Below are 22,434 nucleotides of genomic sequence, written 5' to 3'. Positions count from 1 at the left end.
ATAAAAATATTATGCTCAAGCAAGGTATGCCGTCTTGATACCGGGCCCCATACCGATGCCACGCTATCATTGTTGGTATGGTACAGAACGAAACTGGTTTGGCATACGGAGTGTCGGTATGCCCTCCGTATCATATACTGGTAGTGGTACCGAACTGGTATGGTATGGTATGCCCTGTACCGTCTGGTTTGGTACGGTTCGGCGTACCATGTTTGCAAGTCATCATAGCTAGTTTATACACCTATTTTATTCTCCATTCTTTAACATGAAATGTTTTCCATTTCTAGAACCCAATATTAGTATTCTTTCCCTTGGGATTGGACTAAAAATTATTTTGCCCTTTCCAGGTAAATATAGCCAAAAGGTTGTTGCCTAACAAAAATGATCAGGTAATCAATCAAATTGATTTTAGATTTCAGCACTAAAGGCCTTCAAAAAGCTGAACTGACTTGGTCTAAATGTGAGCATACAACATCTGTACAAATTTAATTTAAACAATCGAAGAATAGTATTATCTTCAAAATGAAATACAAAGATTCAATCTGAGAAACATTAGAAACATCAGCATGCAGAAAATTCTCAATGAGGAATGGTCACATATGATGACATTGTAATGGGAACTTGGTGTACCTTCGCAACCGGAGCCATCTCTGCTGCAATGTGAACAACATGCAATCCAGGACTGTATCAACGAAAACAACACTATGCAAATCACCTTACATATCCAAAGCATGCAACATGATCATATTTATCCATGAAGGATGGGAAAAACCAATACCTAGTTTGGGACAATGTCAATTTGAGGAATGTAGCCACCATTTCATGGTCATTCTTGCCCTTACAAGCCAAGTATGCATCACGGATTCGAACATCCCTTTTCCATGCCATTTCTCTCAGTAACTTTGCATCATTGGACGATATTTTCTTCTCAAGCAACAAACTATCAATTGTAAGCAATAAACGGCTCCAAAATTCCCAAGGCATATCATCAGCGGGTTGTTCAAGTGATCTTCTCTCACTTTCTTCTTTTAACTTATCCAATGTATCTTGGAATTCTTTGACTGATTCTTGATACAACTGAATCTGTGAATTTATTTCTTGATCAGACATTTCAAGACGCTCATCTAATAGTTCAACTTTTTGTTGCAAAAGTTCATCATAATGTTGAAATATGTCAGATGAAAAGTTATATGCATTTGCTTCTTCCAGAATTGTTTCCAACTTCTCAACCTTCTGTCGCAGCTCCTGATTTTGTTGTAAAACTAATTTAGCCTGGTCTGCTTGTTGGGTGGCATTTTCAAGCACGATTTGCAAATTTTCCACCTTCTCCCTTAACTCCATGCATTCATACGTCACAGAAGTAAGTTTTGAAACGTCATTCTGAGCTACTGAAAATCTAGACTCCAACTCTCCCAGGGAAGCCTCCAAAGAGGATCGTTCTTTCTCCAACACCAGTACACGTTCCTCAGTTTCCTTAACATCAGTAAGTTTTGCCTTCAGAGTTTGTATATCATCCTTCAGTAACATATTCTCCTTCTTTAGGGCATCAAGCTCCTCAACAAGAGGGGAATTATTACCAGCATCCAAGGCAGATAAATCTGCGTTCCAAATTTTACTCCCAATTTCAAACTGTCCCTCGATAGTATTCCTTGAAGATATTTCATTGTTCAGCTTCTCAAGTTGATCTTCAAGAAGTTCAGCATTTATCTTTTCTTGTGCTGCAACTTTAAGTCGTGCATCAGTTTCTGCCAGCTTCATCTCTAGAACATTCATTTCTGCTTGCAAAGCATCCTTTTCAGAAAGAATCTTGTCAAGATCTTCGAGTGCACGAACACGAGCTTCATTGAGAAGCAAGATATCTAACAGAAAATCAATAAAAAAGAAAAGAAGATATAATATATGAATAAAGTGAGAAAATAAGAGTTTCAGAATTAAAAGAAATATTGCGTACTCTTTTCGGCATTCCTCATCATGCCTACCAAATCTTCAAGACGAACACTTGTAAGCTGCTGTCCACCATCCACATGCTCAATCTGTCATATAAAGAAACTTAAAATAACCGAGAATCATTTTTTCTTAGTGAAGTAACTAAGAACATATGGCACTCCATAAGAAGCTCAACAAAAAGAGAATAATATGGCAAAAGCTCCTAAAAATAACATGAACGACAAACTATATGGTGCCAAAAAGACTCAAATATATCTGATATGGCGCAGTATCATGGGATTTCAAAAATATATGAGAAAAAATGATTCCAGTTGGGTATTAAAACTCTCCATCCAAATATCTACATCAATAGATTGTTACAACAGGCCAATAGGTAGGTCCACAACAGGGTTAAAAGGTGAATATGGGGAGAATTCATTATGAATCTCAAACAGAATATATGGTTGGACAGAAATGCTGTTCTGCAGAAATTAATGATAAACAAAGAAACAAGTGCACAGATGACAGAAAGCAAATCACAACTGCCACTGGTTGGAATTAAAAACTGTTCTCAAGGTTAACATTAAAAATTTCAGAAAAACAAGTTAGTTTCAATTTTTCAGTTGAATGTCTGGCTTGTAGTTCAGATATTTTAGAATTTAAAGGTGTGAAACATAAAATAACTAGATCGAACCCCCAGTTTTAAACATCTGATCTTCCATCAGGCAGCTAAATAAATCGATCAGAAGGACATTGATAGTAAAATTTCAAAAGAGGAAGATAAAAAAAAATAAGGAGAAAAGAAGAAGAAGGAATAACATAAGGATTGACTTATTAATAAATGTCGATTTCACATACCCAGGAACAAGTCAACGATTTATTAGGGAAAAATAATTAAAATGCCTCATAAAGTAGCCGAAATAGATAGTGAAAAGCCTTGCAAAAGCCGTGCCATCCCATGTTGCTTTGAAGATGGAAAGCACTAACTTAAGCTCTACAGTACTTGGAAGCATTGAAATGTTTATTTAGTCAAACAAAGTATAAGTTAAATCATTTCCATCTTCCGCAATTATTAGTTACTGAATCCAAGATTTAGGGTTAAAACATATGCTCTACAGATGATCAAACACAGAAACAAAATTAATAAGAATCAAGACTAAACTTGATACAAGTGCTAGGAAGGAATACAATACCGCAATATTTTTCTCCTCAAGGGAAGATGGTAGTCCATCTGTCTTGGTAACAAGATTAGAATCAGCATCAGATTTTGATAGAGTTTCTTGATGAGAATTTACATCATTTTTGGTGCTAGAATTTTGAACTTCATGGCTTTCTTCACTTTGCGGCTGAAGGTTCAAATTTAAATGCGGTTCAGGTGTTACTTTTTTAACCTGTCTCCTATGCTGAGAACTGCACACATAGCAATACATTCATGAGTCATTTCATGTCTCCTAGTCCTCATGATAACACTGAAGACTATAAGGTGTTATGAATTTAGCATGAGTCATGTCAAAGAAATTTGTACTGAAGCATATTAGCTGCTTTTTAGTGTAAACTCGAAACTAAATGTAGTTGCAAACTTAACTTATGCCATGCCAAGAGCTTAGCACTCTCTTCCAAAAGATTCATCGATTGGATGTACCACCCTTTAGATGGCTCTGAAGCTAAAATGTGGTTTTGAAATAGATTAAGGAAAATGAAAATGAAGTATTGGCACCTAAACAACTAGTTTTATGATTATGATATAAATACTGCATTTCTATGTACATAGGTATGTAACTATGTGCATGCATAAAATGGTGGACTTACTCTGACAAAGGCAAGAAACTTTAGTTTTAAGAAAGTGTCATCCTAAAAGAAATCTATATTAAACATAGATATGAACATTAATACAGCATTTTTGCACTTTGTATCATATATTAGATGAATTATTCCCATCATATTGCCCTTGGAAGCAAATCATGGGGGAATTCATTCCCATAAAAGAAAAGATGATACGATAATACCTACAAGTGTGTCAAGCCAAGCAATACAGCTCCCAGATAACATCAATAACTGAGTTCAGCCTACTGTATAAGTACAACATAATTTTCAAAAGTGATGATTTGACATCTCAAAACAATGAGAACCGGCAGGCAATTTTATCCTCTCATGCATATGCATATGCATATCCTGGATTAGTTCAATAAATTGTTCAGTAATTGATCCAATTTGATTCACTGTTCCTGAGATTGTATCTACGCATCTTGGTGCTCAATTCTTAATCAAACTGGTTCATATCTACCTTTCTGAAACAAGAAAAGGAGGTTCGTTTGATCCAATTCTAAGAAAATTTGGATGTTGATGAACAAGATAGATCGACATATAGTCCCTTCTTGAAAATCTAACATGATTTTTTAGACAACACTACAGGTTCAACATGGACTCTTTAAGGCTTGATGTAGTCCATTCAGAAAAGATTTGTCACTACCTAGTTTCGTAGTGCCAGGTGAGCCTGTGCACTTTTTTGCCTCTATTTTCCAGCCAAGTAGACTATAGTCATTCTCACATTTTTGGATGAGCTTAATTCTTGCAATGATGACCAGAGAAACAAGAAATAATGAAAACAAGAACTAAGAAACCTCAGTCAAGAAATCACGTCAATTGTTTCTTGCTTCAAGAGATTTCAAGATAACATCTAATCCATATAAAAAAAACTACAGCGATTAGCATAGAGATACATCAGTGCTCACATAAATCAAGCAAACCATGCCAGTAGATTATGGTTATTCTCACATTTTGGGATGAGATTAATTTTTAGAATGATGACAAGAGAAACCAGAAATACTAAACACAAGAACTAAGACCCCTAATCAAGAAATCAAATAAATTGTTTCTTGCTTCAAAAGATTTTCTTTAAAAAAAAAACAACTAATTCACCCTAGAAAACCAAAGTGATCAGCATAAAGACCAATGCACTAAAGAACAGAGCTCAACTCATCACGTGAAGTAACTATGGCTATCCTCACATTTTGGGTTGAGATTAGTTTTCACAATGATTACAAGAAAAACAAGAAATAACAAAAACCAAGAACTAAAAAAGCCCATTCAAGAAATCAAATAAGTTGTTTCTTGTTTCAAAAGATTTGGAGAAAACAACTAATGCACCCAAGAAAATCCCAGCAATCAGCATGAAGACACATGTTTCTGGGAAGAAGCGAGATCAAATCATTCAAGCAGAGTAAACTAATGCATCAAAAGCCACCGAGAGATAGACATGCGAAACTTTACACCGATTCAATTCGTTTTCTTCACAAATCAAAAGATCACTAGAGAAAATGGAATCAAGAACCAGAGTGTATTACGCAGCAACTGAGAAATAGAGAAACGGTCCAAAGAGGAGCTCAAATCATCCAAGCAACGTACACTACCGCATCAAAAGCCAGCAAGAGATAGACATCCGAAAACCTTGCACCGATTCAATACAAGAAACAAACAAGAAGTCAGTCGACCTAACGTTCTTTTCTCGAATCAAAAGATCGCAATAGAACAATGCAATCAAGGAAACAAAGATTACTTAGCAGCATCTAAGAAAGAGAGAAACGATCAAGGAGAGGCGAAGAGAGAGCGGAGGACCTGAGATTCCGATGCCGCATCTTGCAAGAAACCGAAAGAAAGGGACGAGGGCGAGTGATCGGGAGGCGAGCAAAGGGCTTGCAGTAGCTCAGGCCATGGCCAAGAACCAGAGCCTCCGACGCCATGGGAGCAGAAGTCGGAGGAACGAATCAAGAAGAAGAGCAATAGCGGTAGAAGATAGAGGAGGTCGATGGGAGGAGAGGAGACAGGATGAAAGGGGAGCTTTTTTGCTCTCTTTTATATGAGGAGGAGGGGAGGAGAGAGAAGAGGGAAGCTTCTTCAACGTCCCCGTGGATTCCCCAAAAAAGGCGGAAGCGGCAGGAGAGGGGGGGGGGGGGGGGGGGGGAGCTTTTATTTTTGGTTCTCCGTTGGCCCGGGAGCTTCCACCCGGTGATCAGATCAGAGATCCATCCATCGTGACCGTCGGTTCGATGGACTCCGGGGAAAGCATGGGTCGTGTGATGGCTACATCTAACCATTGGAGCGTTTGGGCCGTTGAAATAGGATAGAGGAACGTTCCCGGGCGGCCACGTATACATAATCCTAATTTGTCATTTAATGACTGCTCGCGCTTGTTTTTGATTGTCTTAATTATGGCTATCAATTGATTTGGCATGCTTAATTTGTTGAACTCGCTTCATAGGTTTGGCATTAATTTCAAGCTGAACTCGGAATTAATTTGTTTCAATTAGACAAAGGTTTTAAATGATAGTGTTACAACCGTTATAAATGCTATTGCAACGGTTCCAGCCGCCCCAAAAAATTAAGCTATTATCCTACATTATTTACTATTATAACATTCTGGTGTAATATAATTAATGGTAATTATTTTTATTTATATTTGTAAAATAATATCCTTTCAAAATTTAGTAAAATTTAAATTTTTTCTTCAGAATGATTTTACAGTCAATAAATTTTTTTTTACTAAACTAAAAGTTAGAAGAAAAATAATATCATTATTTTTTTATTATTGCTCTTTATTTTTCATTGTAATAAATTATTACAATCTTAAATAATTACTATTTAAATACTAAAAACTTGAAATATTTCTTGTACGGTTATAATAGCCAATAATGATTTCGATAAAGATCCATTATAATGGTACAAACCATACAACATATTATTCAAAACTTTTAATTGGACGTCACATAGCTCTAAAATATTATTACATTCCAGCAGCATACTAAAGTATAAGAAAAAATAATCACTTGGATTTTTATATTTCATGGAGCACATTTAATATTTTTAAATTACTTTGGATATATACAAATCTTTCTTTTCTCTTTTTTGCATATGATATTTGTGGTTATTATATTTCCAACTCCATACAAAAATTCTTGACTTAAGATTTTAGGATGGCCTAGTTGATGAATTTTTCTTAAGATTTTGTCGCACTCATGTAGTTGGATCATGTCCTTCAATTGCAAATAGCATGGTGAATATTTCTTGGAAAGTAAGAAAAATGGAATATCAAGTTCTTGAATACATACTAATGGTTGGAATATGCTAAAATGTCATGCATTTGTATGCAAGCTACGCACTCAACAATGACCTAATTCACATCCAACTTAGATTTTTCTTTTTCTTTGTTTGTATGCTCCCCCTAGATTTTTTTTCTTTATTTGTTTACTCCCCCCTCTATGTCCCATGGCTTACACTATAGATGTAGATCCGCTGACCAAGCCTAAGCATGGTAAAATAAGTCACTAATCTATCAACATGTTCATGTAGTCTCGTGATTTTGGAACTAGCATCCAAAGCACTGCACTGAAAATTTTAGAGCTCCGTTGAATCTCCAATAGTAGAAAATGAGATGTTTTATGGTTAAATGTTATCTTCTAATTGCAAAACTCCTCCATTCCATTCCCAAACTTTTGGCCAGATATAAGCTAAAACATAAATTATCACCCGTTAAGATATCGAAGCATCCAAACAGCCTAAATCAAACAGGCTATCGCGGGGGAAATCGAGCAGCAGACTAAACTGCTCATCAAGCATTGGGCAGGAATATTCTCAGCCTCAGTTCCACCGGCCTTGGGCCGGATCTTGATAGCTCATTCAGCTCCGGCAGATTTAAATTTTCTGGACATAGCCTCCTTTTATCTACCCAAAAAAAAAAAAAAATTGCATGAATACCCTTCTACAAATTCAAATTTGTATGAATATCCTTTTAAAATTTATATTTATTTTTGTACCTCATAAAACACTATTTTTGCAAAAATGCTCTTAATATAATGGTTCTTCTAACACCGTCAATAAAAACCATACTTATTTTAATTAGAAGTAAAATAAAATTTTGAAATTACTTTTTGGTCTACCATCGCAAGCGCCTTTTTTTTTTACACATCTACCCATTAAGAGTATTTTAGTTATTTTAATTTGAAATCATTAATTTTTTAACGACATGTATATATATATATATATATGTAAAAATAAGGATAAAAAAGGGTAAAATAGTAAAATAAGTGCTTTATGAAGGTCTACATGTAAATTTCAATTTTAGAAGAGTATTCATGCAAAATTCGATATTTAAAAGAATATTTATAGAATTTTTTTTAAAAAAAAGCATCTAATTTTTTTTTTGCTATATGATCTAAATGTTGATTTCAACTACACTCTGAGGCCGACCCTCCAACTGTCCACCAGGATCAGACGGCATCGGCCGCTATGCTAATGATGTTGGGCCCTCAGTTGCTATTGATGGTGACTGACTCGAACTGGTGACTAGGCCTGTTAACGAGCCGAGCTGCTCGGGCTCGGCCAATTAAAAGCTCGGCTCGTTAGTCCAACGAGCTCGAGCCCGAGCCTAAAATGAGGCTCGTTTAAATGCGAGCTCGAGCCCGAGCTTGAGCCCGAGCAACTCACGAGCCCCAACGGGCTCGAGCTACAACAGTGAGACCAAGGAAATGGGCCTCATTTTAATGACGTAAGGGCCTCATTTGTGGTATTTAATGTGGATTTTTGTTATGGGGCTCGAGCCCGAGCTCGAAACGAGCTTTACGAGCCCAAGCCCGATTTTTTTTTTTACCAAACAAGCCCGAGCTCGAGCTTAATACAGAGCTCGGTACCGAGCCCGAGTTCTGTGAAACGAGCCGAGCCCGAGGCAACTAGCAGTACTAGAAAGTGGCCTCTTTTATCCAATTGGCATTTGTGGATGTAGCAGCACCAGAAAGTGGCCGAGGCAGTGGTGTGGACGCCTGAGGGGAGTGTTGGTGGAGTGTGTCATTGCTATTGAGGAGGTGGCGGGACCAGCAGGGGAGATGCTAGTGTTTGGGCCCATTGGCAATGTAGCACTGTTGGCAACAAAACAGGAGATGCGACTGCGAAGGACAAGATAGGGTCAAGGGGAACTCATCGACAACAGGCTCAGGTCCGAGACGGGGTGGAGCAGCTAGAATTTTCTCATCGAGAGCGAGCGGAGCGGCTAGGGTTTTCTCTCTTTTTCAATGTGGCGAAGCATGCGATGTGGCGAAATATTATTGGTTTGATGTAGAGCTGATATGGTACACGTGGTGTAGGATATAATTTCTCCTCAAATAGCGTTATAACCTCTAATACAATCACAGCTCAATTTGAATGCTCATTGGGTAATGAATTTTCCTATATACTTTCATTCAAGGAACAAATTAGTCGTCCAGAGTGATTTAGCTTTACACTCTTGCTCGCATCCTTAAACACAAGTATCTTATATGATGTATCTACGGGACGTGATCAAACATCAGCGTTTACTTTTATTTAATTTTCCAACTCAAGCTTAAACGTGGCATAAAGTATAAACTGTATTGAACTAAGACACAAGTTTCTATCGGAGACACCAATCGCTTTAAGGCCTATTTGGATATTTTTATAGCATTAAACTGAAAATTTTATAGAATTCGCGAATTGGGTCGTTCCGTTGATGTTTGGTTTTGCATTAATCAAATACCATCTAGCCTAAATTTTGTGGATAGATTTTTTTTTTTTTTTAATGCAGCCCAAAGATTAAAGATTTAAGCTGGGTTTGGCCTGATGGATGGGCCAGTAAGCTAAATTTTTTCGGAATTGTTGGTCCAATTTTATAAGAATATCCAAACATGCCTCTCGGCTAAACGCGCTCCAGGGTACAGTGTAACACCAGTGTTAGGTTTTTATAAGGCCCATGATGGCTTAGGGTTTCTCTCGCCCTTAACCGCTCGCAGTCGCATCTTAGCCTCGACCTCGGCAGCGGCAGCGGCGAGTTCGCAAGCGGAGATGAAGGTGGTGGCCGCGTACCTCCTCGCCGTCCTCGGAGGCAACGCCGATCCGTCCACCGACGATATCAAGACCATCCTTGAATCAGGTATAATCTCTCACCCCACATTGATCTTTTTAATCGTTTCACTTTTGCTCTTAGATTGGCTCTTCGATCTTTCTTCCGATCTAGGGTTCGATCTGACCCTTTTTCTTTGGTTCTTGATTCATAGTGGGAGCGGAGGGGGAAGAGGAGAGGATAGATCTTCTGCTTACCCAGGTCAAGGGGAAGGACATCACGGAGCTGATCGCGGCCGGGAGGGAAAAGTTCGCGTCGGTCCCGTCCGGAGGAGGCGTCGCCTCTGTCGCAGTCGCTGCCGCCGCCCCCGCCGCCGCGGCTGTGGAGACCAAGAAGGAGGAGAAGGTCGAGGAGAAGGAGGAGTCTGATGAGGTAAGAACCGGAGCATTCTTTTTTTAAAAAAAATAATCTTTTTAAAATTAATTTTTTTAATTTAATTTTGTGATGCAGGATATGGGCTTTAGCTTGTTTGATTGAGTAGCTTCATGCGTCTTGCCTTTTTTTGGGATTCGAACGGTAGTTCTTAGATTGATTGTTGGTGTTAAACAGAAGAATGCGATTCTGTTTGTTGGTTTCTTCTTTTTTTTCCTTTTTGCTTGCACTCGAAATGGAAAACTGAAGATTTTATGTTCTTGTTTTGTTGAATATTTTCTGGTATTACTTGTGTTGGATGATTAGTATTTTCGGTTTATCTTGTGATCATAAACTCATTCACGTTAATGGGCGTGGGATACCCGTGCTGCCTCTGCTTGGTAATGCGGAAATCTAAAGCAAAATCTAAAGCATCACATGATCTCTTAGGTAATAATGAGACAGATTTTGTTCGATTGGTACAATTTGCAGGGAGTCGGATTGGCCAACATGAATCACCCAAATCATTGCACGGAAAACAGGCTTAGAAGTACTTGTTTTCCTCCTCAGTGCGTTAGATATATAAGTAGTTATTAGACTGGTGATATAATTATACATTTGATAATTAAGTATGTTTTGATGCAAAATCTCTTTTCTTTTCTTTAAGTATTTGAAAAAGTGTTAAAGAGAGAGAAATGTGTAGGAAAACAAGCCTTTGTATTCAAAGTACAGTTTATAGGCGCTAAGAGTAAAATGCTAGTCTGCATCCTGAATATGAAAATGGCAGTCAAACAAGGAATTGGGTGTTAAAGTTCCCCTTCGCTTATGCTTTGGCCCGGATTGTTGAAACAGCCATTCTGTAAACAGCTAATGCTATAATTCGAGAATGCTGTTCAGAACCTTAGTGGTCGGATTTTTTGTAATATTGAAATCGTTAGTGCAACAGCTTAAAAGTAACTTGATGAGCAATGAGACTTGCACATTAGCTAGCGTGGTCCTGCATAGAAATTTGGAAGTGATACTCTACTATTGGCATTTGTCCGCTGCAGCACCTGGATCCTCAGGAAAGTATCTTCTGAGCCAGGCAACTTTGATCCCAGATGGTGTCACCATTGTTCTCACCAAAAAAAAGACCTTTAGGAGTCTCACCTGTCAAGTTATGAGACCTATCCAGTTATTGAGCCAGATCAAAGAGTCGTATTGTTCTTCCTCAGCAAAATTGCCCCAATTTGGATGTGCCGGACATCGCTATGATCCGTTTATTGATTAGCAAAGCTCGATCAGCTCTTTTTACAGTCGTAATGTTCTTCTTCAGCTCCCTTTATTGATCCCTTTATTGCCCCAGTTTCTAAGGTCGATGCAGTGTTTAAGTTATGCTCAAATCGGTCACCCACTATTACCGTACACGTAAAAGATTAGCCTTCCAAATGTTAGCTGGTGATAAACCAATACTGCTTTTAAATTCACTTTGCTAATTATGTTTTAATTAGTTAATATCAAATTAATATGCTGGCCGATGTTTCTATGCGTCAGTTGTCATGTATTGGGCCATTGAATCTGACTCTCTTGCTCATATTTAAAAGCAAGCCCAGCTACTGAACCGTCTCAGAGCTCATATTCCGGCAACAGAGCCAGAAGGCCTTTCGAACCCTTAACTGAATATAGGAAAGAAAGCATATATACTCGTGGTAAAATCTTTCTGAGCCTGTATGTCAATAGCAGTATTTCTTTTGGTGTAAATATAGTGGCTAGTATCGAAGTATCTTGGTCCAATTAAAAGGCCATCAGCCTTCTATATCAACCCAGCTAATTTTGGTTGACCTCAGTATTGGGTAGGGCAAAAATTTGAATGCAACTGCTAGAAGCCGAATGGCCTCCAACAATACGATTTGAGGGCATTGTGAGTCTGAGCAATAACAACCTCCCTTCGATGAACAGACATCTGTTAAATTTAAATGGAACGCAGGAGTTTCAATTGCAGTCTAAAAAAAAAGAGATGATACCCAACTGCTGCTGTACAGAGTAGAACTACAAAATGATAAGAGGAGCACCCAGATTGGTGTCTGACCGCTTGATGATCTGATAACCTTGGGAGCCATTGCATGACTTTGCATGCGTGCACCCTTAATTGATGGAAGACAGGCATTAGTTGCCCCAGTCTCAAATGTTTTTTCTTGAATTGGACCTGACCAATGCCGGTCTTGCGTCATTCTGACTTGCACCCATCTCATAGCATGTAAAGTTATCCAACGGCTCCCGCAGTCATCGGACCTTGATGGTCCAATGGCCATCGAGCCTAACCCAAACCCTACTTCTTCTAATGCTACTTTCAGGGAATAAGAACGTATCCTGTTTCAGCCATCATGTCTGCAGCTGTTGGAGGTAAATTATGCCTTGAGATGCCCTCTCTAACCTTTGCATGAGTTTCTGCATCGTGCTGGAACATCGACACCAGCTGTTGGAGTTCCAACTTTCTCACCTGAACCTTCTCTTCAGTGATAGGATTTTGCAACCCAAGATACAGCAACCCAAGCCCAATCAGGATAATTCCTATGAAGAAGAGAATTCCTGCAAACGTGCCAAATGCGTATGGAGTATTCTCAGCCCCTGGTATGCCGTCCACATTGATCCCGAAGAGACCGGTAATTATGGAAAGAACGAGGCCACAACCACCAAAAATGGCCAAATTATGGGTAATACGGAGGCTTCTATCCTGAATTCATAAACAGTTACAAAGATTCAGAGATCCAAACTTTTTGGAGTACCTTAATTTAAAGAAATCCTCGCACCAACATATTGCTCTATTTATTGAAAAACATATACTGAAAGATGTATATTAGCTATATACCTGCAACCATGCACGAACTGTGCTCTGCATAACATCCTGAATTGTAAACAACCGTCCACGGACAGCTTCCTGCTCCTCCAACATTTCCCTTGTACTCTTTTTGATTCCCTCCAGCATATTTTTTGCAGCATTTGCCCTCAAGTGCTGCAGAAGCTCAAAAACGATTTCCTCCCTTGCATGCAATGACCATTTAACTCTAATTACCTGCCTCAGAAGTTTTTACAAATACTAGTCATCTTTAAAAAACAGCAAAAATAGAAAATACACAAACACAGGGTAGAACTTTACTATAGTGCTTTATAATAGTACTCTCAAGACCGACACAAGCCAACAGACAATACACTCGATCAGGACACAACTCAAATCTGTATTTCTTCTTCAAGCCATTATTTACTTTGGTGAATTAATTCTAATTATCATCTGAAGTAACATTAAAGGCAGCCCTAAATAGTAAAGCTTGGCACAACAATTAGTTGGGGCATTGCTTAGCAGTTATGTTAAGAATTAACTGTTGCTAGGAAGGACTAATGCTGGTACTAATGATTAATGAATGCGAGCGAGCTGTCCCAACAATAATCTTCAGATTGTCAGTTGGAAAATCAATGAACCCCTTGTACAGTTGTACCTCTTTTCTTGTTTTAAGTTGCACTCAAAATTTTCACCTTGAGCACAAGAAAGTTTAATTTTAAACCGATTATTTATTGCATTCAAACCAAATTTTCTTTCCCTGAATAATGAGAGATTTTCTGGCACATGTAAATGTTACTTCTTTTAGGCTGTACCAAAAATTTGGGGATCAAAGAACCGTTTGAAACAATAAATTTAAGCATGTCATGAGTGCAATTCAGCCACCACCAAGTTCTAATTGATGCTTAGCAACTTTACGATCAGCGGTTGTTATAAAGTCTACCATGCTTATTATGAATCTTGCCTTGATGGGATGGTGGGCATGAATTGACACAGTCATAAGCAGCTGATGGTATGGTTTGCTACTCTCTTAACAGAGGAGAAGCATGTAGATTACCCTATTACCTTCACTTTAACAATGTTTTGCTTCATTTTTTCCTTTTCAAACCCTACAGGGACTTTGCCTACATGGCAACTTCCGACTTTTCAGGACCAGTGTCAACAAAGAAGGATAAAGAGAATGGATCACTTTCTTGGTGGAGCATTATTAAGGACCTACCCATGCATGCTGGTATTAGCTTCCTAGACCAATGATCTGGTTATATAAGAGATCCAGCTTCACAACTCCATCCACTCTATAGCAGCAAAAACCTGGAGTTCGCCACGATCCTAAATCTAAGTAGGAGGACTTCAATATTCTTTCTTGTGCACTTGTAACAATACTCAAGTGCAGGTCCATCAAACCTTTCCATGTATCATAAGTCACCATATCACAAGCTGTCTTGTTTGATATCTTTATCACTTTCAGTAATTTAATAAGTCAGTAACCATAATCTAACATTTTTAATATAGCATCTATAGATTGTTCATTGAAAAAGGGTGTATTATACAGTAATAAGTGAAATCTTGAACAAAGAAAAAAGGCTGACTAGAAAGTGCAGTGTGAATACCTGTGTTGCCAATCTCCTAATTTCTTGGTTTAAAATTATACTGAGTAGATTTAAATCTTCATGATTTCTCCTGGTCAAAATAGCAATATGTTATTGACCTCTATATTACCCAAACATGAAAATACTACAAAAACATATTTCTATCAAGACCAATACGATGAATGTAATCAAAAAATACCTATTTACAAACTCTACAGGCATGATCTAGATTGGGATGGTAGTATGCCTGTAGAGTTGTAACTGAACATTGCTGCCTGCTGACAGCTCTGGGCATGTAACTGAAATGTTGTACTAAGTAGCTGAATAGCCATTTCGATAATCACACGGGGAGAGGGGGAGAGAGAGAGAGAGAGAGTACCTATTGACAAACTTCAACTCGATTTCATCGGCTGCCCCAAAAACATACTTGCGAAACAATCTGAAGCATGTCCAAAGGGCACATGTTAGAAATGTGATTTGTGTATATTATCAAATGGTAATATCAAAACTATGCCATGATAATATCATGATAAAGAGGCAGATCAAGTAACTGGACCAGAGATTCAAATGGATGAGTTGATCATTTAGAACTTGTTCAGATGATAGTAATTCTACCAAGATAGGGCCTGAAATAAAGCTTGGTTGCTAATTCAGGTCTGATCCATACCATTGTAAATCTCTGTTGGATCAGATCAGGTTTAAGTCTAAGACCCAATGGGGTTATCAGTTCAAGTCAGGTCCAACATGATCTAAACCTGATTGCACATGTTTGAATTTGAATTTGAATTTGAGCAGGGACTTTATAAAAGCTATTTGTTGTTTGGTAATTACATTTCTAAAGTGCCGTGGAATTTTAATATGTGTTTGGTAAATAAACTGAAAAAATACTTTTGATATGACAAAAAAGCCATAAAGGACATTGTATAGTATTATCCAACAGAGCATAATAAAATATAATATGTACTAATACATAAATATATGATATAGTATAATATTACTGTAATGTGATATAATATTATTATAATATAGTAATATAATATTATATACTATAGCATAATAATATAACATAATTTGATATTATATAACATAACATATCAATGTATTATAATATAATGTAATATAATATTATATTTATAATATAATACAATAATAAAGGTATAAAATATGATAATTATTATCATTATATATTAAGGGACATTTAGGGTTCTTTGTCTCCTTTGTTGGGACTCCTGCAAATTTCTGTAATATAAAAGCACATTTTTTGTAATTATAATATTTTATCATAGGTATTTTGGTCCAAAAAAGAAAAAAATTTATAAATCAAAACAGCTTTCCGATGCATGCTAAAAGTGCTTTTCCGAAAAAGCTCCAAAATAGAGCATCTTTCAAGAGGTTGTTTTAGCTTTCTGGCAAAGCTAAAACAGCTTTTCAATTTTTTTACCAAACACTTCTATTCCATCCAAAAGTGCTTTTGGAGGGTCAGAAAGTGCTTTCTAGCCCACTAAAAGCTCTGCCAAACATGACCTTAATCTGATTGACTAGAGAAATTTCCTTTTCACATATAGACAGGACAAAAGACCAAGAATGAAAATATGCATTCCTACAGTAATCACATTGAAATAAGCTAGTTGATTATATCACAAATGGATTTTCATAGAATCATCATCTTATAATCTATAGGCAAGAATTCAAGAGCATCAGATATACCAAAACTTAGCTGATTCAAATAATCAACAACAGGAAACAAAAACTATATTTACATCACCTATCATCCCATCGAGAAAGGCGACAAGTTAAATGTGCTATAACTTCATGAACTGATTTGGGAGCAGTGCTTCCACCAGCAAGAAGAAGCTCCTGAGAAGAATTTGATCATCTATGCTCAGTAATGGACAGAACTTGGATAGAAAACAAAATATCCATATTCAACAAAACATGGAGTTCAGTAGCTCAATCAACAAAATAGTTTACCAACATGGATAATCTCTTTAGGTACCTGAACTTCAGTTATACCCAGCACATTTATGTTTGTGGCAGAACCTTTGATATGCAATGCAGTAATTAAAAAGTTTCGAGCTTGCCATGACCGAAGCACAATGGGTACGTCATCTTCATCACGAAATGGATCACCAACAGATTGACCCAAAAGTTCAAATAATAGCCCACCTGCAACCCTAACCGGGACCTGAAAAGCTAGCACCAGCCATATTCAATTAATTTAAGAGGAATGACAGCATCTAGTAACTGTAATGACAAGCCAAACCGCCTCAAGATTATATTAGACAAATGTAAATGCATAGAAACAGGGACTTTTTTTAAACAAAAAAAAGTCATTTACAGATTCAAGTTCTAATCAGTATGCTTTATATCAAGACTACATGACCATACAGAACCCAGTCATCTATGCAAACACAATTTGGTTACTTTGTTGGCCACCACTGCAAGCTTGAAAAGAAAAAGAAAGAAAAAACGTCCTCTTATTTAAAGGCAAATTCTTCATAATAGTTCTTTCTTTGTGTGCCAAATGACAGCTTTCTAATTCCCATTCCATACTCTGAAATTTGAAAATATCTTTTACCAACCCTTGTTTACTTGATCATCCCCATTGTGCCAGGATGTTGTAGCAAGAAATGATTATGTCATGATATATCACTCCAAAGTTGGATCTCCTTTATACACGAAGTATTTTATTGCCTGCATATTACAACCTCATCTCTGCTGATTAAGTGGAATTTTTGGTAGTACTTTGAAAAAATATCATGTTTCATTTGCAGATTTTACCAGAAAATATGCTGAATTTTAGCCTGTTGAGCCTAATATACATTTTTGACCAGTCCCCTAACAGCCTAAGCTTTTGGATTCAAGTGATTAGTTGTCATGGTATCAGCGTTAATGTTGCTGGAGATCAGGAATTCAAACCCTCTAAGTAAATCATTTATGTAGTTAATCCAGTTGTCCTCTTGACTCATTATATCAACTTGATTCTCTGTCCATGCACATGGTCCTGGCCGATCTTGTATGCATGGGATAAAGCTGGTTGGTTTAAGTTGAGGTTTATGACTTTCTTGACAATATAGACATGCTCAACGGTGAGAACAAATGAGCTAGTTAGCTGGTGACAGACCTATTTCATATCATGAAACTTAAGAAGCAACGAACTCGTTGTTCCAGAAGATTATCTGTACAAATTTAAGTATCAAAATTTGCCACCATTGAATTTTAATGAATATTGTGTCAACAGATCTAAGATTCTTCTACGATTGTTATAGGCATTCTTCAAGTTGATTAGTTATTTGTATGAAATAGTATGTTTATGAGCTAAACCTAGGAGAATTTGTAGATTCAGACATTTGGAAAAGAAGGCAAATAATTGTATAATTGTTTCAGGAAACAAAGGAATCTAAATTATATGCATCCGTGTGTGCATACATATCCTCACGTGTTTTTTTCTATAGGTAGATAGGTAGGTAAGTAGCATGCATGCACGCATACACATAAAGAAGTTACAAACTTAAAATACAAGAAGTTCATGAAATGAAATGGAGCAGCTACTAGAAAAATCAGTAATAAGTCACCTCATACAGAAGGTGCTTCATCCGTTCACTAATAAGTCGATTCTCATCTCTCAAGGCAATACTGATGGCGGGATGCAACCATGGAGCATTACTTAACCATGCATCAACAGAAGGATGACCTGCTGTTACATGACACCACCAAGTAGGCCCTGCTGGACGCTCCCAATAAGGAGCTGCAACATCAGCAACAGTAAAATCATCCTCATCATCAGTAAACTCCATCTGCTGTGAAGCCCAGCTAGCATCAGCTTGGACCATCTGGACCAGTTCTGAAACCCTAGCCCAACCAATAGGAACCCAATGGCTGTCTGAAAATTCCCTGATATACTTTGGCTTTTCTTTATCGTCATCAAGTTGAGGAACTTCCTCGGCACCTAAGATGGAGGCAGTGTTGTTTAGATCTATGAGAGGAGGCATTGACTCCAGTAAGCTGTTCTTATTCAAATTCTGCAAAGAAGCATTACCCGTCCCAGATCTAGTTACTTGCATCTTTGGATTCAGACTATCTCTACACTGCAATGACTGGGTCCTTGGACCAGATTTATCTGGACTTATCCACCTACGGCCTCGGACAAATTCAAAAGCACAGATCAGTCCATCTGTCCACAATTCATTCCATGGTGCACCTTCTCTTCCTGCATGGAATTTACTGACCTCTTGCTTCTTATTGTTACTGCCAATGACAGCTGGATTTTGTTCATCAATATCACTCATTTTGATTTTACCTTGAGAAGCAATAAAAAACTTTATCAGTTCATCATTCCTTATGACAGTTTAGATAGAACAGAAAAATATACAATATGAGCAATTCCAGATGATGATCTCACATCCAGAGAGCCTTCCGTTGGCTGAAACATGCAGAACTATTTAATAATCAGTCAGAATTCATGTTAGAAGCTCAACAGTTGTTCTTGCAGGCTTAGAGTGAAAGCTTAAAGTTACCAACTGCATGCTATCAGGGGGAAACGAAAATAAAAAAGCATGATAATGTCAGAATTGCTCTAGAACATGTGAGGTATCAAGATACGCAAGTTGTTTTAACATTAAGCTCATATACAGTGAAAATACTATGACACCCTAAATTACACATACATGAATCATAAAAGAAAAGGTGAATTGGTAATAATCATTTATTGAAAGAGCAGGCAACAAACATAGCAAACTCCACTTATACTTTTAAAGGTCACTTGAAGTATGAGCCAATAAAGTATTAAAATTCACGACACTCTGTTCAAGCATAAATAAAAGGAGGCTTATCTATCAAACATCAGTCGAATGTCTCCATCTAAAAAAAATGCCTCAATCTATGGCAAACATATAGCAGATATAAAATTGAGTGTGTTACAAGAGGAGGGTGGAGATGCACATGGGTTGCAGACACCAATCAGATGAAAAATCTGAATGGTTGCCTTCTCACAACAGTCTAGAAATCAGTTTGTACAATGTTTAGACTACTATCAACATAAAGAGTAAACTAGAATTGATAGAAGGCGATGAAAAGAATGCTGCCAGAAGGCTGCACATCGAATTCTCTTTGTTTTTTTTTTTTTGAATTTTTTGTGGGAGGGGGAGGGGGTGGTGGTGGTGGTGGTGGTGGTGCTGGGTGGGGGGCGATAATCCATTATTTAACAGGATATTTGCATAAATAAGTTGGTTTTGATGGGGGAGAAGGAATTGGCAGATGATCAATAGAGACTGATATCTTGAAATTTTTATTTATGTTTAATGGTAGGTCCGCCCACTTAAGGGTGAGCTGGCATTTAATTAGTGGAAGAGGGTTGGACCACTATCTAGACAAGGAATTGTAAGAAAAATGATTGTGTTCATACATCTTTTCCTAGGACATAGAGATGGGGCCACTAAGAGCAGCAGGGCCATAATGTTCCTCTTCTATTTTCTTCCCTTCTGACAACATTCAATGGTAGATCCATAATAGGCATGGTACTGTAAGTTTCTTTCAGAAAATGAATCACCTCCTTCATTAGCATGCTCAAACCTCCTCTAATCCATCTTTACTCTATCCAATTGCTGCCCTTCTTCTGGGATAAATGTTAGCCACATTTAAAGCCAGTCATATTCTAGTTGTTTTGACCAAGAACATGAATCTAACAATCACTTATGGGTGCTGAAAGTCTCCTTGTTCCATGAGGCCACCTTGTATGTCTCTTTGACTGTTCAAAGCCTAAAATTTTGCTGTCAGCTCAACCTCAAAGTCATGAACACCAACACACACTATTAGTACAAAGAAATTTTTAGAATATTTATCCATGCTCTCATATATTCAATCTAGATATTCAGACTTGGTTAAGGATGGTAATCTGTTGTCCCTGGAAAGATATCACCTGAGTATTCATCTCTTCTCATTCAGCAATCAGTGTATTTCCTTGTAAACCTACTCCCCCACATTTGTGCTTCTTTGGTTTATATTGAATTGCAGAGCTCTTCACCTTTCTTCATTTGAAAACTACAACCCAGAGAATCAATTACATACCATCTAGATATGATTATAACCATCAAGTCTCATCCCAACTAGCAAGAGAACACCTCTAACGCCTGGCATCTCAAAGTCCTTTCACATGAATTCAATTCACTAGCTTTGGTCCTCCTCACCTCTTTCCCAACACTTCGATACACATATAAGCACATATTCAGGTATTCCCCAAAACTCTACTGAAAGTCCACAATACCTTCAAATGGCTTCACACATCGTAAACTGCTTTGCTCTTGATTGATGCATATGCTATGCCTCTCTTGATCCTGTCCTTCCTAGTGCTAGCAGACAACCATCTCAATATCATCATCATCATCTGACCAAGTATTTCATCAGGTCAGCATGGCTCGGTCATATAACACCCCGGAAGCATTCTCCATTCTGTTGGGCAATAAACTAAAACCAATATTTCTTGAGAAAAGGTTAAAAAAAAAAAATCTATACTGATGCAAGATAAAACATTTTATTATCCAGTCCAGATAAACGAGACCATTTATCTTCCCAAAATATATGCAACCTTTAACCTTCAATTTTAGTCGTAAAATTGGACCTATACACGTTTTGGCTTCCTTCATAAACTGTAGAATTCTGAGTAACAATATGCATGATATTCCGCATTCAAAGATTGGGTCTTTGTCTTATTCTTTTCCTAGAAAAAAGAAAGAAAGAAGGAAAGAAGGAAGGAAGGAAAGAAGAGAAAAAATAAATTCCACATTAAAAAAGAACGTGATGCGATGCCATGCCCTCTAATCAACCTATAAATTCCTTCTATATACAAAAAGTTCAGCACAATATGGTTCGCAAACACCTTGGTCATTAAAAATTCTAAACAATTAACCGTTTGGTCTTCTTACCAAAAAAAGATCAACCGTTTAGCTTGAAGGTTCTCTTAGATCAAAATTTTAAACAAATTAAATAAACAAGTCAAAGCGAATAATCTATTGAGAAATAATCCATTGTAAATCAATCAGCTTATGAAGCCAACTATCAACTCCACTATCTAACCTTAAAAAAAGAAAAATCTTAACAAAATAGAGCAACATATAAGATCAAAATTTGGGGGGGGAAAGAATTGATCCAAGAATGCGACATCTAAAATGAAACTTGATTGACTATGGAAAGTAAAGAAAAAGAACTAACAATAAAATAAGAGATCGAGAAAAAGGAAAAATAATACCGAAGATTGAGGCGGCGGCGAAATCCTTCTGGAATCGCTACTTCTTCTCCTCTTCTCCTTCTGGCTTGGAATTTGAAGAGAGGGCGGAGCTCTGTATCCGATCACTCTCGGGAAGCCGACGCTGGAACCGCTGAGTGACGCGGAAGGAGGTTAGCTAAGATCACCGTCGGTGACCCGCATTGTACGGCACTTTTGTGGGTACGTGGCGAGCCAGGAGTGGTGGATTGTCTGAAATTTATGCGAGACGGTAGAGGGAATTAAAGGGCTACCGGGGTTTCCAGAGTACTGTAGGCCCCTGGGAGTGCAGTAAAGGGGACCTGGCTCCGGACCCAGCCCTTCCCGAATTCGAGCGGTATTGTGTTTTTGGGGAAAAAAAAAAAAACCCCATCAGAAGGAATTAGGTCACTCTCATCGCAGTTGAAACACCCAACGCCACACCCTTTGAATTGTATCTCTCGTGGGGCCTACCGGGCTAGTTTAACAAATAAAAGTTTGCCAACGGGCTAGGTCTTGCAGCAATCCGTTAGTTCGAAAGGAATATTTTGGACCCAAGAAAGCATAAGGAACATTTTTACGATCAAAAAGATAATATGGTCTAATTATTCCC

At 37.6% G+C, this 22,434-nt stretch overlaps 3 protein-coding genes across 16 annotated transcripts in view; 1 reads left to right on the top strand and 2 right to left on the bottom strand.

The window, feature by feature from the left end:
• The window catches only part of SS4 (starch synthase 4), a 39,343-nt gene extending 33,483 nt beyond the window's left edge, over positions 1-5,860 (bottom strand). For 3 of the 7 annotated variants that reach the window (XR_015969201.2, XR_015969200.2, XM_008799327.6), the window contains exons 1-5: positions 5,542-5,860; positions 3,120-3,336; positions 1,952-2,033; positions 779-1,859; positions 631-682 (exon numbers count right to left, since the gene is read on the bottom strand). Coding sequence is in view for 5 of the 7 variants with exons in the window: in XM_008799327.6 (XP_008797549.4) it covers positions 631-682; positions 779-1,859; positions 1,952-2,033; positions 3,120-3,336; positions 5,542-5,666 (1,557 nt within the window). In the remaining 2 variants the exon portion in view is untranslated. Of the gene's footprint in view, positions 1-630; positions 683-778; positions 1,860-1,951; positions 2,050-3,119; positions 3,337-5,270; positions 5,374-5,541 lie in introns of those variants that run through there. The other 4 variants (XM_088705234.2, XM_088705243.1, XM_088705229.2 and 1 more) reach the window with 3 other exon arrangements.
• A 3,815-nt stretch (positions 5,861-9,675) lies between these two features.
• On the top strand, positions 9,676-10,476 carry LOC103712701 (large ribosomal subunit protein P2B-like). The gene is made up of 3 exons (XM_088705226.2): positions 9,676-9,859; positions 9,984-10,201; positions 10,280-10,476. The coding sequence occupies exons 1-3, from the start codon at positions 9,772-9,774 to the stop codon at positions 10,304-10,306; spliced, it is 333 nt and encodes a 110-aa protein (XP_088561352.1). The 5' UTR covers positions 9,676-9,771; the 3' UTR covers positions 10,307-10,476.
• A 1,630-nt stretch (positions 10,477-12,106) lies between these two features.
• LOC103712702 (uncharacterized) lies at positions 12,107-22,106 on the bottom strand. Of its 8 annotated transcripts, XM_088705212.1 has the most exons (10): positions 21,828-21,962; positions 18,814-18,884; positions 18,624-18,718; positions 18,160-18,533; positions 16,581-16,769; positions 16,350-16,441; positions 14,964-15,023; positions 14,606-14,675; positions 13,029-13,232; positions 12,107-12,893 (listed from the first exon to the last, which is right to left on the bottom strand). In XM_088705212.1, exons 2-10 carry the CDS (start codon positions 18,858-18,860, stop codon positions 12,510-12,512), a joined length of 1,515 nt encoding a protein of 504 aa, XP_088561338.1. In that variant the 5' UTR covers positions 18,861-18,884; positions 21,828-21,962; the 3' UTR covers positions 12,107-12,509. The 8 variants fall into 8 exon arrangements, with proteins under 8 accessions (XP_088561338.1, XP_088561327.1, XP_088561329.1 ...); XM_088705201.1 differs by having other exon boundaries at positions 18,624-18,884; positions 21,828-22,106; XM_088705203.1 differs by having other exon boundaries at positions 18,160-18,718.
• Between the last annotated feature and the right edge of the window lie 328 nt (positions 22,107-22,434).

Source organism: Phoenix dactylifera, chromosome 1 (assembly GCF_051530095.1).
Source record: "Phoenix dactylifera cultivar Ajwa chromosome 1, Ajwa_hap1_PhDact_Kaust_v1.1, whole genome shotgun sequence".
Classification (NCBI taxonomy): domain Eukaryota; kingdom Viridiplantae; phylum Streptophyta; class Magnoliopsida; order Arecales; family Arecaceae; genus Phoenix; species Phoenix dactylifera.
This window is presented reverse-complemented; position numbering and strand designations above follow the sequence as displayed.

Bases quoted from the DNA above. Each gene is read 5' to 3' on its own strand.
- LOC103712701 (XM_088705226.2), top strand. From the start codon at position 9,772: ATGAAGGTGGTGGCCGCGTACCTCCTCGCCGTCCTCGGAGGCAACGCC. The intron at 9,860-9,983 runs GTATAATCTCTC...CTTGATTCATAG, and splicing joins CAAGACCATCCTTGAATCAG to TGGGAGCGGAGGGGGAAGAG. The intron at 10,202-10,279 runs GTAAGAACCGGA...TTTGTGATGCAG, and splicing joins AGAAGGAGGAGTCTGATGAG to GATATGGGCTTTAGCTTGTT.
- LOC103712702 (XM_088705194.1), bottom strand. From the start codon at position 18,873: ATGAGTGATATTGATGAACAAAATCCAGCTGTCATTGGCAGTAACAAT. The intron at 15,024-16,349 runs GTGATGTAAATA...GACATGCTTCAG, and splicing joins CTTTCTCGATGGGATGATAG to ATTGTTTCGCAAGTATGTTT. The intron at 12,894-13,028 runs GTATATAGCTAA...TTATGAATTCAG, and splicing joins CAGTTCGTGCATGGTTGCAG to GATAGAAGCCTCCGTATTAC.